General features: G+C 49.9%; 2 protein-coding genes across 5 annotated transcripts in view; one reads left to right on the forward strand and one right to left on the reverse strand.

Annotated features, from left to right (window-relative positions):
* Window positions 1-6,084: 6,084 nt before the first annotated feature.
* Dhcr7 (7-dehydrocholesterol reductase) lies at window positions 6,085-20,139 on the reverse strand. Of its 2 annotated transcripts, XM_004852136.4 has the most exons (9): window positions 20,030-20,126; window positions 18,248-18,391; window positions 15,852-15,955; window positions 14,808-15,030; window positions 13,363-13,453; window positions 12,356-12,569; window positions 11,711-11,915; window positions 9,989-10,120; window positions 6,085-7,441 (listed from the first exon to the last, which is right to left on the reverse strand). In XM_004852136.4, exons 2-9 carry the CDS (start codon window positions 18,272-18,274, stop codon window positions 6,977-6,979), a joined length of 1,461 nt encoding a protein of 486 aa, XP_004852193.1. In that variant the 5' UTR covers window positions 18,275-18,391; window positions 20,030-20,126; the 3' UTR covers window positions 6,085-6,976. The 2 variants fall into 2 exon arrangements, with proteins under 2 accessions (XP_004852193.1, XP_004852196.1); XM_004852139.4 differs by lacking the exon at window positions 18,248-18,391 and having other exon boundaries at window positions 20,030-20,139.
* Window positions 20,140-23,207: 3,068 nt separating this feature from the next.
* The window catches only part of Nadsyn1 (NAD synthetase 1), a 45,173-nt gene continuing 44,433 nt past the window's right edge, over window positions 23,208-23,947 (forward strand). For 2 of the 3 annotated variants that reach the window (XR_015448952.1, XM_004852133.4), the window contains exon 1: window positions 23,208-23,568. Coding sequence is in view for 1 of the 3 variants with exons in the window: in XM_004852133.4 (XP_004852190.1) it covers window positions 23,484-23,568 (85 nt within the window). In the remaining 2 variants the exon portion in view is untranslated. The remainder of the gene's footprint in view (window positions 23,569-23,947) is intronic. The other variant, XM_087205482.1, reaches the window with a different exon arrangement.

Genomic DNA, 23,947 nt, shown 5'->3' on the forward strand with positions numbered 1-23,947 from the left:
AAGAGAGTCCTACATCCCATCGGTACATATGAAGCTAACGGTCGGTTTTCTATGGATGTCTTTTATCAGATTGAGAACATCTTGCTCTGCCCCCAGTTTGCTGTGAGTTTTATCATGAAATGGTGTCTCATTTTGTCCAAGTTTTCTCCATCTACTGATATGATCAAATGGTTTTTACTCTTTATCTTGTTAACATGATGAATTACACCAATTAGTTTTCAAATTTTCAAGCAACTTTGCAATCATCAAATTCACCCCACTTTGTGATACAGCATTTGCCTTTTGAAGAATTCCAAGGTTCGATTCGTTAATATCATACTGAGGAGATTTTGCCATCAGATTGGACTACAATTTTCTTTTTTAAAATTTCTTCTTAAGGCTATGTTTCAACTGCTATCCTGACTTTCTAAAGTGAGTTATGAAGTGTTCTCTCATTCTCTATGGTAAGAGCAAATTTGTGTAAAATTGGTATTATTTTTTAAGGGACTAGTGGAATTCATCAGTCAGTTCAATCAGGTCTGGAATTCACTTTGTCAGAATATTTTAATATTAAGAATTCAATTTCTTTAATAGACATAGGGCATTCAGATTTTCAGTTTCTTCTTAGGTTTGGACACATTATGCTCCTCAAAGCATATTTCCACTTTGTCTAAGCAATCAGACTTGGTGGCAGTGAGCTGAGACACTGGGGAACAGCTGGGCTCCTCGTCCTTCTCCGAGTCTGTCCTGTGTTGCTGATGTCCACCATCTGAAAACCACTTCAGACACATTGTTCAGTATTTACCTTGTTTCACTCTATCAGAATTTTTTTCCTTTCTTTTCCTCACAGTATGGGAACAACTCAAGAGGCAGAACAGGATGAAACTTCAAGTGTGTTCCCTGGAGGGAGCTGCCACACATGCCTCTCTCTGGGGAGTTTGGTGCTTATGTCACCTCGATGGGGACAGGGTCTCCTAACCCCAGCCACTGCCGCCGCCTCCTCCTCCTCCTCCTCCTCCTCCTCCTTCTCCTCCTCCTCCTCCTCCTTCTCCTCCTCCTCCTCCTCCTCCTCAGAGGGCTGTTGTGGGAAAGACAAATCACACAGCCAGTGACCTGTGCTCTGGTGCACTGAACACAGTGCACCTTTATTACTGCTGAGTGCTGGAGGAGACTTAGTGGCACCACTCTTCTTGGGCACATCTCTTTGTCCACAGGTCCCCTGCTTGCTCTCCTGACACCCAGAGTGTGAGATCTGGATTCCAGTCACAATACTATTCCCATGCCATTCTCTGAGTGACAAGAACTGTATGTGAAGCTTCTGATGGACCAGTTCACAGGCAGTGGCTAGACTCTCCTCCTGAGGAGGGACCAGGGGACACAAAGCTCAGTGCTGCAGAGCTGCTTACTTCCTCTCAAGGCCTGCACAGTACACTACAGGAAAAATGGCCCTGAACAACCCCTTCACTCCTCACTTGGCTGAATCTGGCCTAAATTGGGAGAAGATTTTTCTCCTGTTTGGGCCAAGAAACGGCCCTGTGTGGTATCCTTCCCCTTGTCAAATCCCTGCTGAGAACATCTTCTAGGCCACACTGCCTTTCCATCCTTCTAGGCCTGAACTCTCAGCCCTTGTCAGCCACAGGGCCAGGCCTGATGGCCCCCATGTCTATTCCCTTGCTCCAGGGTCTTGGCCTGTGACTTCCTTCTCTAGGGGCTCCCCCACCTCATACATGGACTGTAATACGGCTGTCCATCTGAGCCAACACTGAACCAGTTCTCTTCCGGCTCAGTGGTAATTCTGGATGTGAGCATCTGCCAAGCCACGTCCACCAGGCTGCACTGGCAAAGGACACAGGCAAGGATTCTGGGCTGTGGCATTGGATAGCCCACAGAACAGGAATAGCAGGTCTCAGTCTGTACAGTTTGATGCTTTGCTCACCTATTCCTGGCTTTGGCACATGCAAGGCTCCAGAGCGGCTGAAAGTGTATGTGTCCTTAGTTGAGAGTGACCGTCTCCTTCCTGCCAGGGGAAAGATCCTTGGGCCCTGGGCCTGACTTCCACGTAAGGCATGGGTTCTGCCATGGGAGGGACATGGAGACAGCAGCTTTCCTTTTAAGACAAAGAGATGGCACCAAGAACACAGCTGAGAGAGAGACCTGCAGAACCTCCTAGTGCTCCCTTGCACAGGAACACAGCGAGCTCACCAGGGTCGCCACAGCCTCTGGCCTAGAGCACACAGAGCCTGGGGTGTGGTGGATCTGTGACTATCATCCTACCTCCAGGGATGTCTCCAACAGCCATATTCTGTCACCAGCCAAATGGTTGCAAGGGCAAGGCCGTATATTATGGTGTCATGTGCAAAAGACTGAAAAAACGGAAATAAGTTATGCAAATAAATAGGGGCAGGTGAAGTGGAGCCATGCAGTGGAATATTAGGAGGCTCTCAAAAAAAACGGGGCAGCTCTGAGGTGGAATAACGGGGACGCATTTTTCAGAGAGGAAGGAGAGTGCAGAGCAGCAGAGCAAGCAAGTTTCCGTTCCTGTGCCACACGCAGGTCACACTGCGCTCTGAATCTGCACAGGAATCCGCAGCAGGGATACATAACCCCTGGTAGCTGCTAGGCACAGGGGACAGGAGCTGGTCAGCCCCGGGCCAGCAGAGGCCACAGTACCTGCTTGTTGTTGGGGGTTTTTTTAGTTAACTTTTTATTTTGAGATAATCTGCACACGTGTGTAAGAAGCACTGCAGAGAAATTCTGCTCCCCGCAGTGGTAACAACATCAGGGTATCCACACTGATACAACCCACCAAGCTTAATAGAACAAGTGTCCCTGTGTCAGTGATACTTGTGTGTGTGTGTAAAATGCTGTGCAAATCTGTGACACACGCAGATACGCATATGCATCCTGCAGTCACCCTATAGAGTTGATCTTTACCCCAAAAACCTTTTACTTCAAAGACTCATCCTCCATGCTTCTAGTTATCTCAAATCTGCTCCACGGTTTTATGATTTTATTATTTGGAGAATTTTAGAGAGATGGAATTATCCAACATTCCTTGCTCGACATAGTTCCATAAAGATCCTTCCAAGTGGCGGTGTGGATCGGTGGTTGGTGCCTGTGTATTGCTGAGTAAGAGTCCGTACTCTGGACATCTGTTGAGCCATTGGAAGACTCCACATTGTTTCCAGCTTTTGCTGAGTGTGAACTAAGCAGCTATGAGCATTCACTACAGGTTGGGAGTGAGCAAGCATTTTTGTTTCTCTGGGATAAGTGATAAGAGTATGATCACTAGGAACCTATTTTAAAAGTTACGAGTGAAAAATAGTGCTGTGTAGAAACTAAGCTGGCCCATGGGCCACGCCACCTGCTCTGGAGCCAGCTGGCCTCCTCCTTAGCCTCCTCCACACCGCTGTTCTTAGCGTTATCTCTCACCCCTGACTTGCCATGTCCCTCTCCTACAGCACAGCCCCTGGGACCTTCACAGACAGACTGGAGGGAGAGCAAGGGAGGGTCTGCAGCCAGAGCCACAGACCCCAAGGACACAGGGTCCTCACATCCCCTTTCAGCCACCCACGGCCCTGGCCATAGTCACCCTTATTCAATTCTTCCATCTGCTGCTCCTCAGGCCTCGCTTGCTGAGTACAATCGAGTATCAGGCCAAGGAGCAAAAGCCACCAGGAGCCCCAGAAGGGATGTTCCCCCAGTGCAGGGCCTGGGTTCTGCAGGGCGGTTCTGAGGAAGTTTGCCAATGAGAGTGTTCGAACCCAGGATCATGCACAGCTAATTTTCATCCCTTCCATCACCAGAGAAACTGAACAGTTTTCAGATCCTCACCGGTCACTTGTATTTTAAAACTCCTACTTATGTTTTATGTTTGCTTTTATAGTGTATGAAAACGTTTTATTACTTAGAATTAAATTTCACACTTACTGAAACAATTCTGTAGTTTAGAAATTGATTAATTTGTATCAACCACAAGAATGCTTCACAAAGGAAAAATATGAACAGAATAAACAGCAAAGGTATTTCTTAAAACTTCACAATAAATTTTATTTTTAGATGACAAATAGTAATTGTTCAGTCATCTCTCAGTAACCTTAGGGGATGGCTCCCAGGACCTCAAAGATACCAAAGCCTATGGATGCCTGAGTTCCTCATGGAAAATGCTGCCTTACTTCCATGGAGCTGCCAGGCATCCTCCCATATACTGCAGATCATCGCTAGATGACTTATAATACATAATTCAATGTACATGCTGTGCAAATCGTTAACACTGTGTTATTTAGTAAACAATGATAAGATAAAGGTTTGTACTTTGATTAAGTCCAGGATTGGTGGGACCTGTGAATTTAGAACCCCGAGGTGTGAAGGGCTGCCTGAATACTTATGGAGTACAGTGTGTTCAGATGTGTGCAATGGCTAACTCTAGCCAATGTACATACTCTCACCTCACTTACTTTTGTGTGTGTGCTGAGAATGTTTAAATTCTACTCTTAGCAATGTTGAAATGCATAACAACTATTATTAACTATGGTTACCATGCTGTGCAGATCTCAAAAACGTACCCTCCTGAGCCAGGCATGGTGGCCCAGGCTTGCAATCCCAGCACTCTGGGAGGCTAAGGCAGGAGGATCATGTGTTTGAGCCTAGCCTGGGCAACTTAGTGACTTAGCAAGACCTGGTCTCAAAATAAAAGTGAAAAAGGTCACTTGCTGGCTGTGTCATTTGAGACGGTTGCTCCAGACCCCAAGCCTCAGCTTCCTGGGATGATCAGCCATTCTGTCACAGGTGGTGTATGTGATCTGCCAGCTCCACCAGGGACAGAGTTGAGCGTGTCACAACTGCTGATTCCTCAGTATCCCAAAGGCGGCTCAGAAAGCCAGCTGAGGGGGCATTTTGTGGCCTATTGCTGCAGACAACAGAGTGGATCCTATGGCCTGAGTTGTTTTGCAAGGATGGGGGTTGAGAGACATCCTGTTTCCATTTCCCTGTAGTATAATGGCACCTCTGAGTGTCCGCACACAGTCTTGCACTGGGCCTGTCTTAGGGCTGTTAGATGGCTGGTAGGCATAAGGAACAGGGAGGGCCTTTTGTCAGAAGGCAGTGACCACCACAAGGCACAGCCCTGCTGGCCCTGGCCAGAGGGCCCACTTTGGAAGAAAGGCCAAGCAGCTTTCCCAAGCCTGGGGCTGTGGCTCCTGGGAACTGAGTGTACTTTGTAATTGGCAGTAGCAGAGGCTGCCATGATCTAACTTCCTATGTATCTGACCTCACCTTGTCCCTCTTCAGAGGGAAGAGTCCGCTGTACCTGCCAGTGAGCAAGGCGGACAGGCCTGGAGCTGGTGGGAGGGGACAGCAGGCTGTGCATTTGTGGGACATTTTGTGCAAGTGCAGATGAGACACAGCCTGCTAAAGGAGGCTGTTGCAGACAAAACACACACACACACACACACACACACACACACACGCACACCACAAAAGCAAAACCAAAACAACAAGAAACACCTTGGCCAAATGACAGAGGCAGTGCTAAAGTCCAAAGTTAGGCAGTAGGGCCCAGCCTTCTTAAAAGGACTTTACTCAGTATCTGAGGGAAAAGGAGGCATAAGCAGCATGTACCCAACAGATTCCTGGGACAGCCCCAAACCCTGCACATATTCTCATAGGAAGGGCTCAAAGTCAGCCTGGGTGGGGCCCACACCTCTCTAAAGGAGGGAGACAGCTGGCCATGCTGAACCAGTTCTGACTGTGCAGAGCAGCCCTGTTCCCCGCCTCCCTCCCCGGGGCCTGGGCAGGTGCTTGCAGTTTGCTTTACTCTCTAGTTTTTCCAGGAGTAAGATAAGCCCAAGCCCAGCTCGGCTCTCTGGCTTCTCCATTCACTTGCTGGGGGCAGAGCCCCAAGCAGGGGTTTCTCCCTTTGACCCCATTTCCCCAGCCCAGCAATAGTGTAGCAAAGCACTGGTGTGTGTGTATGTGTGTGTATGCGTGCACACGTGGGTGTGTTTCACCTGAATTCCCAGCAAGTACCTGGGTCCCCTTCTGCATCCCATAGCACACCCCTGAGGGATTGGCCAGGCCATCCAAGACCCAGAAACCACACCGTCATTTATTTGAACAGGGAACATTTAATAAAAGAATCATCAGCTGTGCATGGGAATTGCGCCCAAAGAATTTTACAGAGTATCCTGAGGTTGAGGGCACTGTCCCTGGTAAGAAACACTCTAAAGGGTGGGACTCCTTGCTGGAGAAGGTTCAGCCAAGGCCCTTGGATGATGACATCCTCTGGGCCATTTGTGCTAGAATCTGTGCCTTGTACAGGGTAAGCTGTGACACCTTGTGCAGAGCACATGGCTGAGGCACTGAGTGGTGCTCACAGGGAGCTGAGCCCTGCCCCCAGATGTCGCCATGACACACCCCTGGCAGTCAGCCGTGCAGTAGGAGCAAGAAGGAAACAATCACCAACCCCATTCTCCAGCAAGTGTCCCTCAACACCCTCTGCTAACTCACTGTGTGCTCTTCAAAGGAGCACTGTGCCAAAATCCCAGCCCATTATGACAGGGCAGGTGCCAAACGGCAATCTGAACAACTTACACACCTCATAGATCCCACTTCTACTTTTATTTAGCAAGAATAAGTACAGTACTAACCACAGGGAGCCGGAAGGTAGCCTGGTGAGCATCAGATGCTCCTTTGTCTGGGCAGTGTGGCACCCTGCACTTCTGATATAAAGAAACTGTTACAAAAGGGCCATTCCAAGTGACCAGGTCACCTTCCTGCCCTTTCTGCTGGTGGGAAGGCCCCTGGTGTAAAGTGAGAATTCCCCTGAGGAAGGGGGACAGGAAAAAGCGCTAATATCAAGTGGACACCTGCCAAGTGCCAGGCTCTTTCCGTTTTATAGATGAGGAAACCAAGGCTCTGGAGGGTACATGCTCCCATCGTCCAGCTCCACATGCTTTTTTACAGCCTGTCAACCCTGAGGCTGCTGAGGGACAGTTCCTTAGAAGATGCCAGGCAGCAGGCGGTAGGGCACGGTGGCAGTGTAGCGTACCCAGTCCCTGCCATACTTGCTGGCACAGCGGTGTTCATCTCGGAGGCAGCGATGGGTCAGCAGGATGGTCATGTAGATGATATAGAAGTAGGGCAGGAGGTGGCCCCCGCCACAGGCCAGGCAGTAGGCCAGGCTGCCCATCAGGTCACCAGTGTAGTTGAGGTGGCGGGCCACACCCCAGAAGCCTGACACCAGCAACTTACTGTGATGCTTCTGGCCATCAGCCGATGTATACGTGCACTCAATGGCCTTGGGTTTCTGGCCCCAGATGAGGCAGCGCCCATCTGTTCTGCGGAACAGGTCCTTCTGATGGTTGGCCATGCGGAAGATGTAGTAGCCCAGGAGGCCGAGCACCAGGACACCCACGGCATGAGGGGTGGAGAGCTGCACAGGGTGGTACACTAGATACAGGCCCTGGGAGGTGAGAAGGACATGGTGAAGATTGGCCATAGCACATAGTGAGTAGGAGCAACTCAGGAGTCCAGGGCATGTCCTGGCACAGTCTCCTACTCTCATATATATATACATACACACATACATACATATAGTGCATAGGCTCCTCAACTTACAATGGGACTAAGTCCTAATAACCTCATTGTAAGTTGGAAATAGGATAAGGTAAAAAAATGCATTTAATAGCTGGTATGGTGTCGTACTCCTATAATCCCAACACTCTGGGAGGCTGAGACAGGAGGATTGCAAGTTCAAACCCAGCGTGGGCAACTTAGTAACAACCTGTCTCAAAATAAAAAAGGGGCTGGAGACAACTCATTCAATCCCTAGTGACATACACATAGACACAGATACACACACACACACACTCACATGCCCAGCATTTAATACACCTGACCTTCTGACCATCCTAGCACACTAGAGACCATGGCTGTTGTCACCCCATGTGCTCATGTGGCTGACTGGGATCAGCAGCAGCTGCCTCAGCCCAGCACTGCATATTATAGCACCATCCCGGGATAAGGTTAAAACTCAATATTCCAAGTACATTTGCACTGAATGTACATCACTTTCACATCATCATAAAGTCAAAAAATTATTAAGTTAAACCACCACAAGTTGAAGATTTTCTGTGTATCATATACAGTACAAATGTGAAATACATAACATGATACTAGATATAAAATGTAATGTAAATATAACATGGTGATGGTCAGTTTCAGGTGTCCACCTGGATAGGCCACTGTATCCAGATATTTGGTCAAAAACTAGTTGTTGTGAAGGTCTGTTTGGATGAGATTAATATTTAAAACAGAGCAGATAATTCCCCATAATGTGGGTAGGCCTCAGCCAATCACCTGGTAGCCTTAAGAGAAAAAGACTAATCTCCTTCAAAGAGGGAACTCTGCCCACAGACTGCCTTCCAACTTGAACTGCAGTGTCACCTCTTCCCTGGGCCTCCGGGCTGCTGTAAACATTGGGAACCTGCCAGGCTTCACTATCACATAAGCCAAAAAATAAGTAAATCACACTCATGCACACACATACTCTTCCTCTTGATTGTTTCTCTGGGGAATCCTGATACAAATATAGTATGAAAAATGTACATATTTAATGTGTGCAGTTGTCTCTTGGTATTTATGCATGGGAGCTGGTTCCAGGACAACCCTCAGATTGCAAAATCCATGGGCGCTCAAGTTCTTCATATAAGGTAGCATAGTATTTGCACAGAACCTACAAACACACTCGTGTATTCTTTAAACCACTTCCACATGACTTATACTCAATACAGCATAAATCCTATGCAAATAGTTGTTACACTATATTGTTTAGGGAAAATGACAAGAAAAAAGTCTGTACATGTTTAGTGCAGATGCAATTTTTAAAAATACAAGTATTTTCAATTCATGGTTGGTATGGAGCCTGTGGATACAGACACCAGATGTCTACAAGGCCTGGGCTGCAGCAAGAGTATGTAAGATCTCTTGCCACAGGTTCACAAGCCTGGAAACGGAGCCCACAGAACCAGAACACCAGCGAGACTGCAGCCAGCCAGGTGGAAAAACAAGGCAGGCTAGGTAGCTCAGAGCCTCGAGGGTCTGCAGTCTTATGGGCATGGGGCTGCACGTGGGCCCTGAACCCCCTCACACAAGTAGCCAAACCCCTCACCCTTCTTTGCTGGCTCACATCTTGAGCAGCTGGTGGATTCCCACACTGGTTTTCTTCCCTCCCATAGAACCTGTCAGGCATCTCTCAAATCTTCAGGTCTGCTATTATGGAGTGGCAAGGATTTGGTAGCCAGGCCTCTCACAGCCCCCTCTGCCTCAGGGACCCAGGCAGCCCTGCAGGGTGCTGGCAGGTCCCAGGGGGTAAGAATGAAGAGCCCAGATGAGTGACCACACTGGCCACCCCACAGCTCCGTCCGGCCCGCATGGGGGTTGCCTGCCTTGGCTTTGCAGAGATGACCAGGGATGTGCTCTCGGTTCCCTCCCCTGACTGATGGTCCCACCTAGGGGCAAACCCAGGTCCCTCTGACACCCCAAGCAGACTACAGACTGAATGGCTGGACTTATGGTGGAGTGAAAGCTACCCACAGCCATTCTAAAAGCTGATTACTCTCGGTTCAGTGCCCAGCACATCACGTGAGGCTGGCAACATTCAGAACAGGCTTTGTGTTAGATGACTCTGCCCGGCTGGGAGCTAAGGTAGGGTTATGGTGGGCAAGGTCAAGCTATCACTGCTGGGTTTTTGCTTTTTGATATTTTCAACATATGAAGGGTTTTGAGGACATAAGCCCCCCTTAAGTTGAGGAGCATCTGTGGTACACAAACCCTTCCCTTCTTCCTAAAAGCGGGGCAGTCCATGGACAAAGGTTTCCGTAAGGAACAAAGCTTAGCATGTGGTACAGTGTCTGCTCAAGGTCAATATGGGGGAGCCTGAGGACTAGGGTCCACAGACCCAGCCACCACATCCTAGAGGGACTTGCTCTGCCACTCTGGCCCGCCTCACCTGCAATGTGTACAGGTATGGCAACCACACACAGTCACCCCAGCCCAGGTACCAGCCAAAATGGTCATGGCAGATGTCAATGGTCTTCAGGTACCAGGTTTCGTTCCAGAAGAAGTCCAGCACATAGATGCCCTGCAAGACAGGAGTGCCATTACCTCAGAGCTGTTCCTGCACTCTCTGCCATGCCTGTGACATGGGGAGTCCCTGTCCTCAGAGCCTGCATTCATCAGAGGACAAGCAGGGCCGCATATAGTCAGAAGGGCTTTTGCTTCTGGGAGGCAAAGCCCAGCGCCATGGAGCTCCGAGCACAGCAATGGCTCAGGGCAGGAGAACTTGGGAAGTGCCCAAGGATGTGGCTCCAAGTGCCACAGTCCATACAGCAGAGAAACCCATTGGCTGAGAGATCTGCAGTTTGCCCCATCAACTGCCCCTTAGCACCATGAACACACAATACATGGCTGCATGACCAGGTGACTGTTGTGCCTCCCCAGGGCCAGGAGACTGACATCCACTCACACAGGTGGACAAAGGTGAAAGTGAGTCCCTCTCACCACTCCTCACCCCTCAGAGTGGGACCTTGTGGAGCAGACACTGCAGAGGCCATAAGCTGTGACTGGCTGGGACCTTCCAGAGAGACCAGAGCCGTGCAGGTGTGCCCTGGCCTAAAAGGGTGAGATCCTCCACATGGTACTCTTTTTCAGAGAGGGAGCAGCACCCTAGCACAGGACCTGGGATGGGTCCATGACGTCCACACACAGGCTCTGCTGTTCAGGTCTCAGGTGTGCTGGGCACTTTCTCAGGTGTGGTGGGCACTTAGCCCAGCAGGGCTGATCCCCAGACTCCTGTGGCCATTGGCCCCCTGCCATGGCCGTTCCTTCTTCCTGGGACAGAAGGAGCCACAGAGGAGGAAGACCACAGGAGACCACATGGTGGCTGCTCCAGAAGAGAAGGCCCTTCATCATCCACTGGATCACAAACTCAGCGAGGCCCAGCCCTGGGTGTCCCACCCAGCCTACATCTTCAGGTCCTGGAGAAGCACCTACCACAGGCCACCCACATACCAGAGTTTCTGGAAGGTGTAGATTCACCCCTACTCAGACCCACCTCTGCAGTCCACCCCCAGCCCAGCATCCAGGTCACCCTGCCCAGGCCACACCCTCAGTCTCCTGACTGGCTTCCTTCTCCCACCCAGATGTGCCCACTCAGCAGCCAGTGACCTTTCTGGACATCCCATGCCATTACTGTCCTGCTTGGGACTCCTTCCCAGGGTCTCACTGCTTTTGACAAAAAGATGAAACTTCTAAAAGGTCCCGGATAGCCAAGCCCTGAGCTCTCAAGCTCTCTGCTCAGGACACAGGCCTGTCCTCAGTTTCCCAGACTTGCTGTCTCTCCCAGTACAGGGGCTCTGCACAGGCCACTCTTCCTATCTGGAGCACCTTTCCTACTTCCACTCCTTACCTGGGAACCCCTGTGCCCAGATCCCACTTGAGTATAATCCCCAAAGGAGACCTCCTCAGACCAGGCTGGGCTGTGCTGCATCCACCTGTCCCTTCCTGCTGGGCATGCAATGACGGATTCTTCCGCCACAGACTGACTGTGAGGCCCAGGAAGGGGTGGACTCTGAACAGTAGGGGATTAGAGATCAGGGAATTAGTTGGCTTTTGGGTTTTCCTACTGGGCAGGCATCAGAGCTGCTCTACTCTGGCTGCAAATGGACTTTACCTGCAGGATGTTGACCAGGACCATGGAGTTGGTCACCTGGCCATACAGCTCCTGCTGCTTCGCTGCGAAGGACAGGTTGATGAGGGTCCACGCCACAATCCCAGGGCGTCCATTGAAGAACAGCTTGAAGTCAAACCACTTCCCGATTCGAGGGTTAAACTCAATGCCCATCATGTAGTTGTAAAAGAAGTTACCTGTGAATTTGCTTAAAAATAAGGGCACAGATACACTTGGTGAGGAATTCCTGCCCCGGGCAACCCAGGCCCCACAGAGTGGGACTCAGTGTCCTCCGATTCCCTCCCTCACTGACTGCACTGGGTGCTTTGCGGTGCCATGGATGTCAACAATTATAAGCTTTACTCATCAGCGATTCATAACATTAGCACAATAGCCAAACTTGTCTTTCTGGCTTCTCTATTCCCATGATACGTAGAGACAGGTAATGACTTGGCCAGCTTCAGCTATATTCTTCCCAAGGCAGGAGAAACAACCAGACATTTAGGAAGGACGTTTCCCAGATTCAGGCAAGTTCTATCCACCTCCTCCTTCAAGGGCTTTCCACCCTCCCATCCCAGGGCATCAGACACAGGTCAGGGCGAAGGCATTCACTTTTCTCTGGGTTTGACCAGATACTAAAGGACGTACCAGTCTTTGGCATTGGTGGGGAAAAGGTAGCCCTTGACCATGGCAAATGTGGACACAGTATAGCCAAGGATGTTGGCACACCACAGAAGTGGGATCCAGTTGTCAAAGATGATGGTAGGTGAGAACCAGAACAGGAAGTGGGAGTTAGCAAACCAGAACAGATGTGTGATGAGCCAGGCTTGCAGGCCATTGACCTCGTACTTGTTGACAATCCCTGCAGAGGGAAGGTTTAAAAATCAAAGCACTTTCCTGACCTGGGTCAGGTCACTTGGCCTGGCTGTGGTGCCTGGCCCAGGCCCTTGTGGCTCTGTGAGCCTGTCCCCCTGGAACCACCCCAGAAGCTGGTCTGCTCATGCAGCCCTCCCAGGCTGTCAGGCCAGCGGCAGCCCCCATGGCAGATGGAGGGGCTGACTGCTCCTGCCAAGTTCTGGGAGCCTCTGGTTCTCACTGTCCCCAACCACCACTGCCTGAGCAACAGGTCTCCAGCTTGTTAGAGAGGCTGGGCCAGCCAAGTGGGGTAGGCAGAGTGGGGCCTCCCTAAGGGGACTCAGGTTCCCCTTGTGATTGTTCTTTGTGGGCAGAGTTGCAGGTGCGATTCCCACCTGCACCCCCATGTGTGCACAAAGCCAGGCTCCTCACAGGTTCTCAGTGACAAAGAAGGAATGGGGTTGGGTTGGGGCTGGTTTAGGAGGCTGCTGCAGGGAGGGAACTGGGGGTCAGGCAGTTCCCTCCAGACTTGGGGAAGAGGTTTCCAGCCTGGGACAGCCTAGCTGCCACGCCTTACCTCACCTCCAGACCTGGTGTTATGGAAGATTTCCAAGCTACACTGATTTTATCTTGTTAGCAGTCTATGGAATGAATATATGTGGTATAGGGAGCTCAGGACCCAGACTTGAAGGCCCTGGGCAGCACTGCCGAGAGGCCTACCAGCCCACCAGCCCACCAGCCCACCAGCCCACCAGCCTGAGAGCAAGGCCCAGTCCAGGGACAGACACGATGCATGTTACCTGCAGGTGTCACCGCGCCCTCCTGGACTCCTCCCACGTAGCGTGGCAGGAATCTGTGGCAGAAGTCAGGAAGTAACATGTACAGAAGCACCTGAAACACAGGATTTGGGCCCAATGACCGGCAGCCTGCAGAACACAGGTGCTTGTTCTGATCTGGCCTGGTTTTTATCTGCAGCAGAGCAGGAGCACGAGACATCAGAATGTGGCCTTAAGCACCAGAAGAGCTCATGGCTGCTGTGAGCTCGGGCTGCAGGGGGAACAAAGGGATGCATGTGCAGGAAGCTGCTTTACCACTCTGTGCAAAGCCTTCTCCCGGCCATGGCCTCGTGACCCCTCAGGAGAACACACCGGTCCTTCCTTGTCCCCTTCCAGGGGACTGTATGAAAAACTTGAAGAAATAATTTGCACACTATAAAATCCACTCTTGCAAGGCCAGCCTTTGGTGTACTTAGGAGGTTGAGCAACTAGTGCCGCTACCTAGTTCTAGAACTTTCTCATCACTACAAAAGGGGAACCACGTTCCCAGTGGCAGCTGCCTCCATTCTTCCTTCCCCCCGAGGTCCTGACAACCACTGATCTTTTTGTCTGTATGGATTTACCTACTCTGGATATTTCACATAAATGGAATTACACAAGACACATCATCTATGACCAGCTTCTGTAGCTCAGCATAGCACTTTCAAAGCTCATCCACATTGCTGCATGTATCAGAACCTCATTCCTCTTCACACCCTAATAACATTCAGGGATGGATGGAACACTCAGTGTTTAACCAGTCCTCTGCTGATGGAAAACTGGGTTGTTCCCACGCTGGCTTCTGGGAATGTTGCTGCCCCCTATCACTTCTTACCCAAAGCACCAGGAGACCTCAAGGGAAGGAGTCTGAAGCCCAAGAGGTTGGCCCTAGGGAGAAATAGTGGACCCTGGTGCAAAGCCTTCCTTGCACCCGGAGGCCAGATGCTGGGTTCAGACACAGAGCAACTCTGCTGTGTCTGGCCTGGTCCACTGCGAAAGCTGTCCCTTCCTGGTGACCTTTAGACCATGACTGCACAGCTGCATGCTGGGAAACATTAGTCTTGGCTTTGCTGAATAGTATCCCTGTGAGGGCTGAGACCTCCTTCCCACAAGCTAGTGTAGGATCTGGTCCCAACTGTGTATGGGGCTTCCCTGGGCCACCTGTGCCCTCTGGTCCTGTTCCTACTCCCCAGCCTGCCTCAGTAGGGGTGGGCACATTCCCAAACCCAGCAAGGCACCCCTACCTGAGATGCTGACAGGTGCTTGCTGCCCTCTTGCTGACGATGGCACTAAGCGTGTCTGATTCCAGATAACACCCTGCTGGGTGCCGGGAATGTGAAACCCATCCAAGTCAGGACAAAGGCAAGGCAATGTTATAGGCAGGTACGCTCCCCACCACTGTGTCCCAACCACAAGGGTAGGGGACTGACCTGGAAGGTGACCCACAAGGTGTAGATCTTGGCAGCTTTCATTGTCACGGGTAGGGTCTTGGCCCAGATGTCTGCAAGACTGGCATGACCAGTGATTACATCCAGCACAGGGGCGGTCAGAGAACAGCTGTACTGGTCACATGCCATGATGAAGTAGTACACGATGAGGGGTGCAAAGAGCAGCAGGAAGATGACGCTGGCCAGGGAGAACCAGTCCACTTCCCTGCAAGGAGGATGTGGGGGTCAGAGGAGGGCCCACCTGTCCTCTGAACTCACAGGGCACTCGGAGACGCCCTCACATTTGGGACTGTAATTTACACCATCCAGCACCTTAGAAGAATGGGTTGCTGGCTGTTTGTATAAAGCTCCCCACTGCAAGAGGAGCCACTAACCTGCTGCTCTGCTGCCTGCCAGCAGACCAATCTATGGGCAACTGTGCAAAGGCCAGGATACAAATACAGGGACCTTAATGACCACTAAGGCCAGTGGCTTCCTTGGCCCAGCCCCTACCTGCGTGCTCACACAGCTCAAAGTGAACCAAGTGAACCATGGCAACAATGAGGACACCTTGAGGTCCATACCCTCTCTGCACTGTTAGTGATACAGGTGGAGCATCCTTACTCCCAAAATGCTCCAAAATCTCAAACTTTTTTAGCACCAACTTGATGCCACAAGTGGAAATTTCCACATCTGACCTCGAGTGACAAGTCACATTCAGAACACAGGAGCACTAAGAATATGGTATCATGTTACCTTCAGGCTATATGTATAAGGTGTTCGTAAAATATAAATTAATTTTGCATTTACATTTATGTCCTTCTCCAAGATATTTCATTTGCATACACAAAATTTCCAACATCTGAAAAAAATTAGAAATCTGAACCACTTCTCAAGCATTTTCTTGCTTTACATTCCTTTTTAAATTTTTTACTTCATAAAGTAAACCACTGCTTATCTTTCATAACCGACAATAAAAAAGGAATTTAAAAAAACGGGTCTATAACATCCCCAGGGCTGAAAACCTCTAAGACCCCACACCCTTACCAGGCTCGACCCCATTGTCCTTGAGACACAGCGTTGCCATTGGTGATCCTCCCCACGTTGCCAACTTTGGGAGCATTGGGCTGGGATTTTGAAGCCATTGGGTCCTGAGAGAAAGAGAAACTTTGCTCAGATCTTCCCAGAGAAACGATTCCACCTTCCTGCTGCATCCTACAGGGCTTGGGCCTTGTGTTGCTGGCCTCCTCCACACACCTTCTCAGGACCTTGACCCCACAGTAGATTCCAAGTGGGGAAGAGATCCACCTGCCCTCGGCTCTCTCCTGAGCCTGTGATTCGGTCCTACCTGGTCCTCCCATGTCTGTTTTGTTCCCTCTGTCCCAAGTACACAAGGTCTTCACTCATCCTTGAGTACTGATCACCTCGTCCTGGGACCTGCTACTTCCTTGGCTTAGAACACCTTTTCAGGTGGCTTTGTTTAGGACTTACGTAAAGTGTCCCCTCTGAAGCAGACCTCCCCTCACCAGCCAATCGAATGTGATTCCTCTCCAGGTTCCCAGTCAAGGCACATGACCTGTTTAATTTCTGAGCAACTCTCCTTACCATGTAGCATTGTTTTATTTGTGTTTTTATGGACCATCTGTCTCCCTCCACTAGAAGGCAAGCTTCCTAGGGGCAGGCATGATGCCCTACTAACCACTCCACCCCCAGGACCTAGAAGAGTGTTTCTTCTATTGTGTCTCTATTGAGAAGGGTGCCCAATAATCATTCTACCAAAGGAAGGGGGAAGGAAACAGAACTTCTTTAGGTACCACAGCTGCTCTAGATGGTTATAATTTGGAGACTGCAGTAATGCCCTCACTTCCAAAACAAACTCAGTTTATAAAGCTCTAAAATACAGGGGATTTTGAAAAGATTATCTTATACCAGGCACAGTGGTGGACAGCTATAATCCCAGCAATCTGTGAGGCTGAGGCAGGATTGCAAATTTGAGCCCAGCCCAGTCAATTTAGTGACTTAGAACTTGTCTCAAAATAAAAAATGAGACTGGGTTCAATCTCCAGTACCACACACACACAAAAAAAGAGAGATAATCTTGAAAGCAGAGAAAGCCAGGATTAAGCAATATGGTACCCCTGAACTTCTCAAAAGCAAACTAGATCCCAGATGACAATAGTAGAACAATTTAAAACTCTAAGGGAAACTTTCTCAATCTGGGATTCTATTCCCAGGTTAACTATTTTGTTTTCAGTTTTTATTTTTTTATCACTACATGTTTATAGTACATAATGATTACATTCCTCATGCAGAGTTGGTACAGCATATAACACATCTTGATAGGCAGGGACCACACTTATCTGAATGGCCCCCCCACACAGAAAGCTTGGCATGAACAAGAAAAAGGCTCCTGAGAAGTATTCATTCTCCAGCAACTCTGGTTGGGCCAGGTTGCTTTTTTTGCAATACTGGAGACTGAAACCAGGGCCTTCATACTGAACTGTATTCCTCAGATCTTATTTATTTTGAGACAAGTTCTCACTAAGTCACTAAATTGCCCACACTGGGCACAAATTTCTGATTGTCCTCCCTCAGCCTCCCAGAGTGCTCAGATTACAGGCATGGACCACTGTGCATGTCTCCAGTTTGGTTTTTTTGGGGTTTTTTTTGGTACTGGGGATCAAACTTGGGACCTTGTACTTTTGAAGCAGGTGCGGAACCACTGAGCTAGTAAATAAGATACTGAGCCAAAGTGCTCAAGGTCACACTGGACCTGCCCTCCAAGTGCTCATCTAAGACTCAGCTCTCACCTGTACAACCATCAGCACCAGCCAGGGCCCAGAGGGCTCATCCTGGTAAGAATGGCAGAGGCAACTATAAAATCAACAGGCCAGGACGGCCTACAACAGTGAGCCTCAGGGCATTCTGGTTGGCAATCACATAGCAAATCACTGGAGCTCAGTGGCTTTAAACAAGTTTTTCCATCATCTCTCATGGTTTCTGTTGGTCAGGAATTTGGGGAGAGATGGTTTGGATAGCAATGGCTTAGGTCAGGGCTGTAGGGGCGCCTCACAGAGTGCAGTCAGCTCTGTGCTAGGGGCCCTCTCCTGCGGTCTCCTAGGCAGCTGGCTTGGGCTTCTCACAGCACGGTGGCCTCAAGGCAATGAGATCATTACAAGGAGGGTACAGGGAGGGTTCCTCAGGCAACACAGAAGTGTTTTTTCTGACCTGACCTCTGAAGGACAAAACATTACTCCCACCAGACACCATTGCCACAAGTTCACCGTCATTCAAGGGCAGGGGAATCAGATGGGAGTGGGGCAAAGTTTTAGAATATGAGCTTTTGCTGGGGCCCTCCATGGATGATACCACCTGTCACAGACAGCTACTCAGCATCTACCAAATGCCAAGCACCCATTATCTCACTGAAGCCTCATACTCACCTGGAGAATTAGCACTGTTATGCCCATTTTATAGTTGAGGAAGTTGAAGATGAGAGAGGTGGGATAACTTGTTCACTGCTATCAGACCTTCAGGGACAAAGATGGGTCTGGGGGAACTCCACCTTCTGAGACACATTTGGGTGGCTGTGGAGTAAAATCTGGAGTAATGAGGATACTGAGAGCTAACAGGAACACGTTTACTGGGTTGGAACATTACAGGAATAGCAGAAAGTCCAATTCCTGAGGAATGGAAGGGGAATGAAAGACAGAAGGGGCCAGGGATTTAGCTGAGTGGTGCACTGCCTGCCTCACAAGAGCAAGGTCTTGAGTTCGATCCCTGCTGCCAAAAAAAAAAAAAAAAAGACATAGACATGTCCTCAACTAGATATCAAGATAAAAACAATGACACAACTAGAAATGGGCAAAGGGGTGGGAAGCCCCTCTTGTGTGAGGATAGCTTTAGAGGCCAGCCAGCACATAGCAGCAGGAATTTACTCTGGGAAATATATTCAGAGGGTTGCATAAACAAGAAGATGCAAGAACTTCCATGAGTCTGTGTATACATGTGCAATATAATGGAAACAACTAAACGACGATCTGAACAAGAACAAGGTCACTCTACCAGTATCAGCAAGACCCAGCCCCTGCCACGTCACAACAGAAGGGCAAGTCGTCAAATAGATCATTTAAAAGACTATTTTAAAAGCTACACAGCAAAACCTTAAACAGTGTTGCAAACATGGGTGTTTGTTTTTTCTCCATTTTTTCCTTCTTTTTCTAATTTTTTATACATATATTTACATGATAAAATAATTTAAACAATGAAAACTTTTTCTGGGAACATCTGTGGCTCTTATGTGGGTCACTGAGGTCATCTGGCCCCACTACCATACCCACAGTATGGTCAGGCTGGCTTTTGGGGTAACCCTTGGGTTGTTCTCCCCATGCCCCCACCACGGCAAAGCCACTTTTCTAAATGCTCGCTCGGCTCTCCATGTCTGGCCCCATAAAGCTCTGGCCCAAGAGAGCTCTAGCCTGACTCTGGGGGCCTCACTTACCTACAGGGTTGGTGTCCCTGTGGGAAGTGGTGGTTTTTGAGACATTCGGAAACAGGCATGAACCCTACCTGGAAAGAAATGCCCAGAAACCCTGGTCCCTGAGTTTTCAAGGTTGAACTCCAGTTAACTGAAGCTACAGAGGTTCTGCTTTTCAGAAGTCACAAAGTATACGCTCACCATAAGAGGAATTTCTAAGTCATTTATGAGGGGAAAATCTTTTCTCTTTCTTCCAATCCATCCCAGGTGTCATTAAACCATCCTGACGTTTAGGGGGAAAGGTGTCCTGCAAGTGGAATGCCTTACTATCCTCCTCACTCCTGTCCCTGCCACCAGCCTGGTAGCCTCCAGAACCTTGGAGCTGTTCAAGCCACCACCCGGCCTCTCTGTCCCCCAAGATGACCCAGTCCGTCACTCCAGCTATCCAATACATATATTTTGGGGGACAATGAGACTATTCAAAATTTCACTGAGAAAGGATTCACTTAGTTGAGCTCAGAAGGAAAAGGCCTACCTAGGGTAACAGGTGGGCCATGGTGCACCCCACTCCCTGAGCACCGGCAGCTCCTCGCCTGTGAGCTGGACCCTCGCCCTACTGCGCGACCCTCCCTCACCGGCCCATGGGCTCCAGCTAACCTGAGCGCGGGTCCACCTCATACCTGCTTGCAGGCGCCCCCTGCCCCCCTAAACAGCCATCCCGGTCCTACCCGACGCACACGACCCCCACCTGCGTACACGGACGCTGGTCCGTGCGCCTACTCCGCTCCGGTGGACAAAAGCCCGCTGCAGGCCAGAAGCCAATCTCTCCACCTTGTGTGAGCCCGAGGCCCCGCCCCCAAGATGACGTTTACGATAGACGACCAATCGGAGGCTGGTCCTGTGCGGTCGGCGGCCCTGCACCAGGCGATTGGACTCGGAGTCTGAGCGGACCAAGGGCCCGCCCCACGAGCCACTCGGCGGCCGCAGATACGAGATTGACAGCCCGAGCCCGCCCCGAGCCCCGCCCAGGTCTCTACCCTAGAAGGATGCCGGGTTGTAACCTGGGGCGCCTTGGGATCTGCGCTGGGCGGGACGGGGCTGGGGACTCGGGACAGGACCGTAGAAGCCACGTGGGCTGCTCTGAGAATGCGCCAAGTTAGTACATTTACTGGCAAAGTGGGTGTGAGAATCCTGGTGCCTCAGTTTCTGCCTCTCCAAGGGCTCTTAACATTTATGGAGGATCTGGTGTGTCCAGCAAAGAGCAAAACAGAGGAAATCCCTGCTCTTGGGGCTGACGTTCTGGGGGCAGGGGTGCACATAAGTAAATATAGAGATGGAGGGCGGTGAGAAATGATACCGAGAAAGACAAAGCAGGGTGAGGAGACAGGAGTGTGGCAGAACAGCAGTTTTATGCAGGGGTGTCCTTGGAAGGCTCGCTGCTAGGAGACCTTCCCTGGCTGGGCTGCCCAGGAAGGGACCCAGTGGTGGAGCTTGGGATAGGTCGTTATGAGGGATTACCATGCCAGGATGGGGGAGGGGGAAGCAGTAGGATTGAGCAAAGGGGTAAGTTGAGCCAGAATGCAACCCAGACCGCTTGGGCTGTAGGGAAAAGATCCCCTGAGCCCTAGCCACAGTAACGCCATTTTGTAGTAGGCTGCCATTTAGATGGCCTGTGGGCTCTGCCAGGTGCTGAGGCTGCGTGCCAGACTACAGCAACAAAGTCATTCATCAGCGCCTTGACAGTGTTAGCTGAGACTAGTAGAATTCCTGAGAAGGATGGAAACGGAATACACATAAATACATAATTCTTCCCATGGATTCTGGTCTTCCGGTTTTTTTGCTGTGTGACCGAGAGCCATGTGTAAACAGGAGCTTAGTAAAGGAGAGACTTTGGTAGTTTCGCTGATGGTAGTAAGCCATCTACCACTCTGTAAGTAACTCCTAGTAAATGCATTCACTTGCCCAGCTGGGCTTGTCTGGATTATTCCTTGGTCTGTCCGCAATGTCTCAAACCGGAGGCAGGTGTTTCTTTTACATCTCCTGGAAAATCACAGAACATGGGCCAACCTCATGGTTAAATGATAGTGGTAAGAGAGGCCCTGGGTATTGTCCTTTTGGTCTGGAATGGTCTTGTCTTATGCTCTTGCCTCCATCAGACGTGGGCCAGCCTTACAAAGGGCAGGCATCTGCTGACCCCATAGGATGATGGTGCCAGATACACAAAAATTCAACAACCTTTAGGACAAGTTGATTGTAACTACTCGGTGGTCCAAGTCTATCACAAAAAGAAACATTTTTTGGAACCATGCCCCTGGCTAATGGGAATCACTGGGTTTTTAGCCCACCACAGCAAATCAACAAAAAACTTGCTGCTGTCTTTGCTTTGGAAGCTGTATCTTGGGCACTCTTAACCAATTGCTGGCTCCCTTCACCCAAAGCCCCAATTTGGCTGATGGCCTTCCCTCAACTCCCAATAAACTTTTGCCTGTGTTGGAATGTGTTCTTGTTTCTACCATCTCTGAATCAAATGATGCCATCCTCCTGTATCACACAGATATTCTAATTTCAGCATTCCTTCAATAGTTATTATTAAATTACTGGATTTTTTATTCACTGTGGTATGATTCTGTGCTCTATTGTCCCACTCTTCGCCAAAGGGAGCCCCTTTGTATTTACAATTCTGAGCTCCTCTTTTAGCAAATGCCGGGCAGATGGTCGCAGCAGATGGTCGTGGCTCATGGAGCAAAGTCTTGGTGTTAAAAACTTCCTTTTTTTCTGAAACAACCAAAGAGATCTTCTCTGTCCCAGGCCTGAATTAACCATTGTTGGCTGGAGATGTTTGAGCAGAAACCTGAAGGAATGGAGGGAGCAGCCCCTTTGCACTTGGGGGATGAGAACTTACCCCAAGGGAACATGTTGGGACTGAATGGATGAGCACATATAATATGCTCGTGCTTTTCTAGAGTTTCCAAATTTTCTGTTATGAACAAGCATTAATGTAAATGGAAAGACAGTGGTCAAAGAAGTGAAAATGAGTTAAAATTAGAAGTAGCATTGCAAAACAGAAGGAAAAGCAGTTCTAGCAATAAAGGTAAGACAGTGAATTATTTATACAGGGAAAAAAATTCTTGCCTTTGGTGAGCTGACTGAACAATATGGAAAGAAACTGATAAACGGCTGGTAGAGAATCGAGACAAGAGCCTTGGAGAAGCGATATGCCAATGTTTGTAAAGTTGAATGTCTGCATATCCTATTACTCATCAAAACTGCTGGGGAAATTGGCAACGCGGCGCCAGGAGACCCTTGGAGTTAAAAAAACAAAACAAAACAAAACAGCAGTGTCAGTGTGCATGTTGGCAAAACGCTGCAAATTTATATGCCCATCCGTAATTGGATGGATTAACTGTGTTGTATACCTGTGATGGAGTGGCAAACCCCTGAAAAGTAATCAAAAGAAAGTAGTTAGCATTATTACAGGGGAAAAAACAGTTTGCAGAAGCACATTAAAGCGTAATTTACAGTTTTTTAAAAGCAAAGCGTCTCTCTTGCTTAGGATTACCGAACACGTGGCTCCCAAGAGATACACGTGGAAGTCAGAGCGCTGCAGGCAAAAGGAGGTGCGGATGCTCACAAGGAGCAGTGCGTGGTGGATTGATAAGTACTGATAATGTATCCCTTTCTTCAGCTGTCTGGCAGGTGCGCCGGTGGGAGTGTTATCAAACAGGATATGCGGAACCCTTCGATTAAAAGGAGCTGAGCTGTCCTGGGCAAACGCGCTACCCCGATTGCCTTGTAAGGGTTGTGGGAAGGGGTGAATAATAAAACAGAGGGGTGGAGCAGCCTGGCAGGCCAGCCCCTTCTGCAGGGCGATGCACTCCCAAACTAACCCGCGGTTCCGAGGCTTCCTTGCTGCGCAGGCGCGTGGTGGAGCTCCGGAAGCCGAGAGGGACGCCTCGTGGGCGGGCCCCAAAGCGGAGGCTCTGCTGCTCCCTACGGAAGGGTAGGCGGGGTTATCGGGGAAAGGGCGGGGCCTGAGACTGTGGCTCTGCAGGTCTCTGACCGACCCTCGCTGGGCCCGAGGGCGGGGCGGAGTCAGAGGGGAGACCCGGAAAGGCGGGCGTCCGGATTGGTGGTCCGGCTAGGAGGACCCCTTCCCCCCTCCCGCGGTTCTCCTGACAAGCTGCTAGGAGACTGCGGCCAGGATGGGTCGGAAAGTGACCGTGGCCACCTGCGCGCTCAACCAGTGGGCCCTGGACTTCGAAGGCAATTTGCAAAGGATTTTAAAAAGTGAGTCTGGGGGCTGGGGATTTAGCTCAGGGGTTCCGGCGCCTGCCTTGCAAGCGCAAGGTCCCGAGTTTGATCCCCGGTACCAAAAAAATAAAAATAAATTAAAAAAATAAAAAGTGAGTCTGGGGGTGGTGGGGACGGGGCGGGGCTTGTCATGACGCTCTCACAGCTCTGCCAAATTCGCAGCGTGGGGAAAGATAAAGACTTCGCCTGTGACCAGTGCCCAGGTCCGGCAGGTGTGTGGGGGAAGGAGCGTTTACAGTGGCCGGGGAGCACACGGTGTAGAAAGTGAAGAGTTGAGAAAAATCTGGCGTGGAGTTGGAGGTGAGAGATCTGAAGACTTATTGTCTCCAGATATCTCTAGGGGATCCTGTGAGGA

This window comes from Heterocephalus glaber, unplaced genomic scaffold (genome assembly GCF_053883595.1).
Source record: "Heterocephalus glaber isolate CG9 unplaced genomic scaffold, H.glaber_assembly_v1.0 deba00000594, whole genome shotgun sequence".
Lineage (NCBI taxonomy): Eukaryota > Metazoa > Chordata > Mammalia > Rodentia > Bathyergidae > Heterocephalus > Heterocephalus glaber.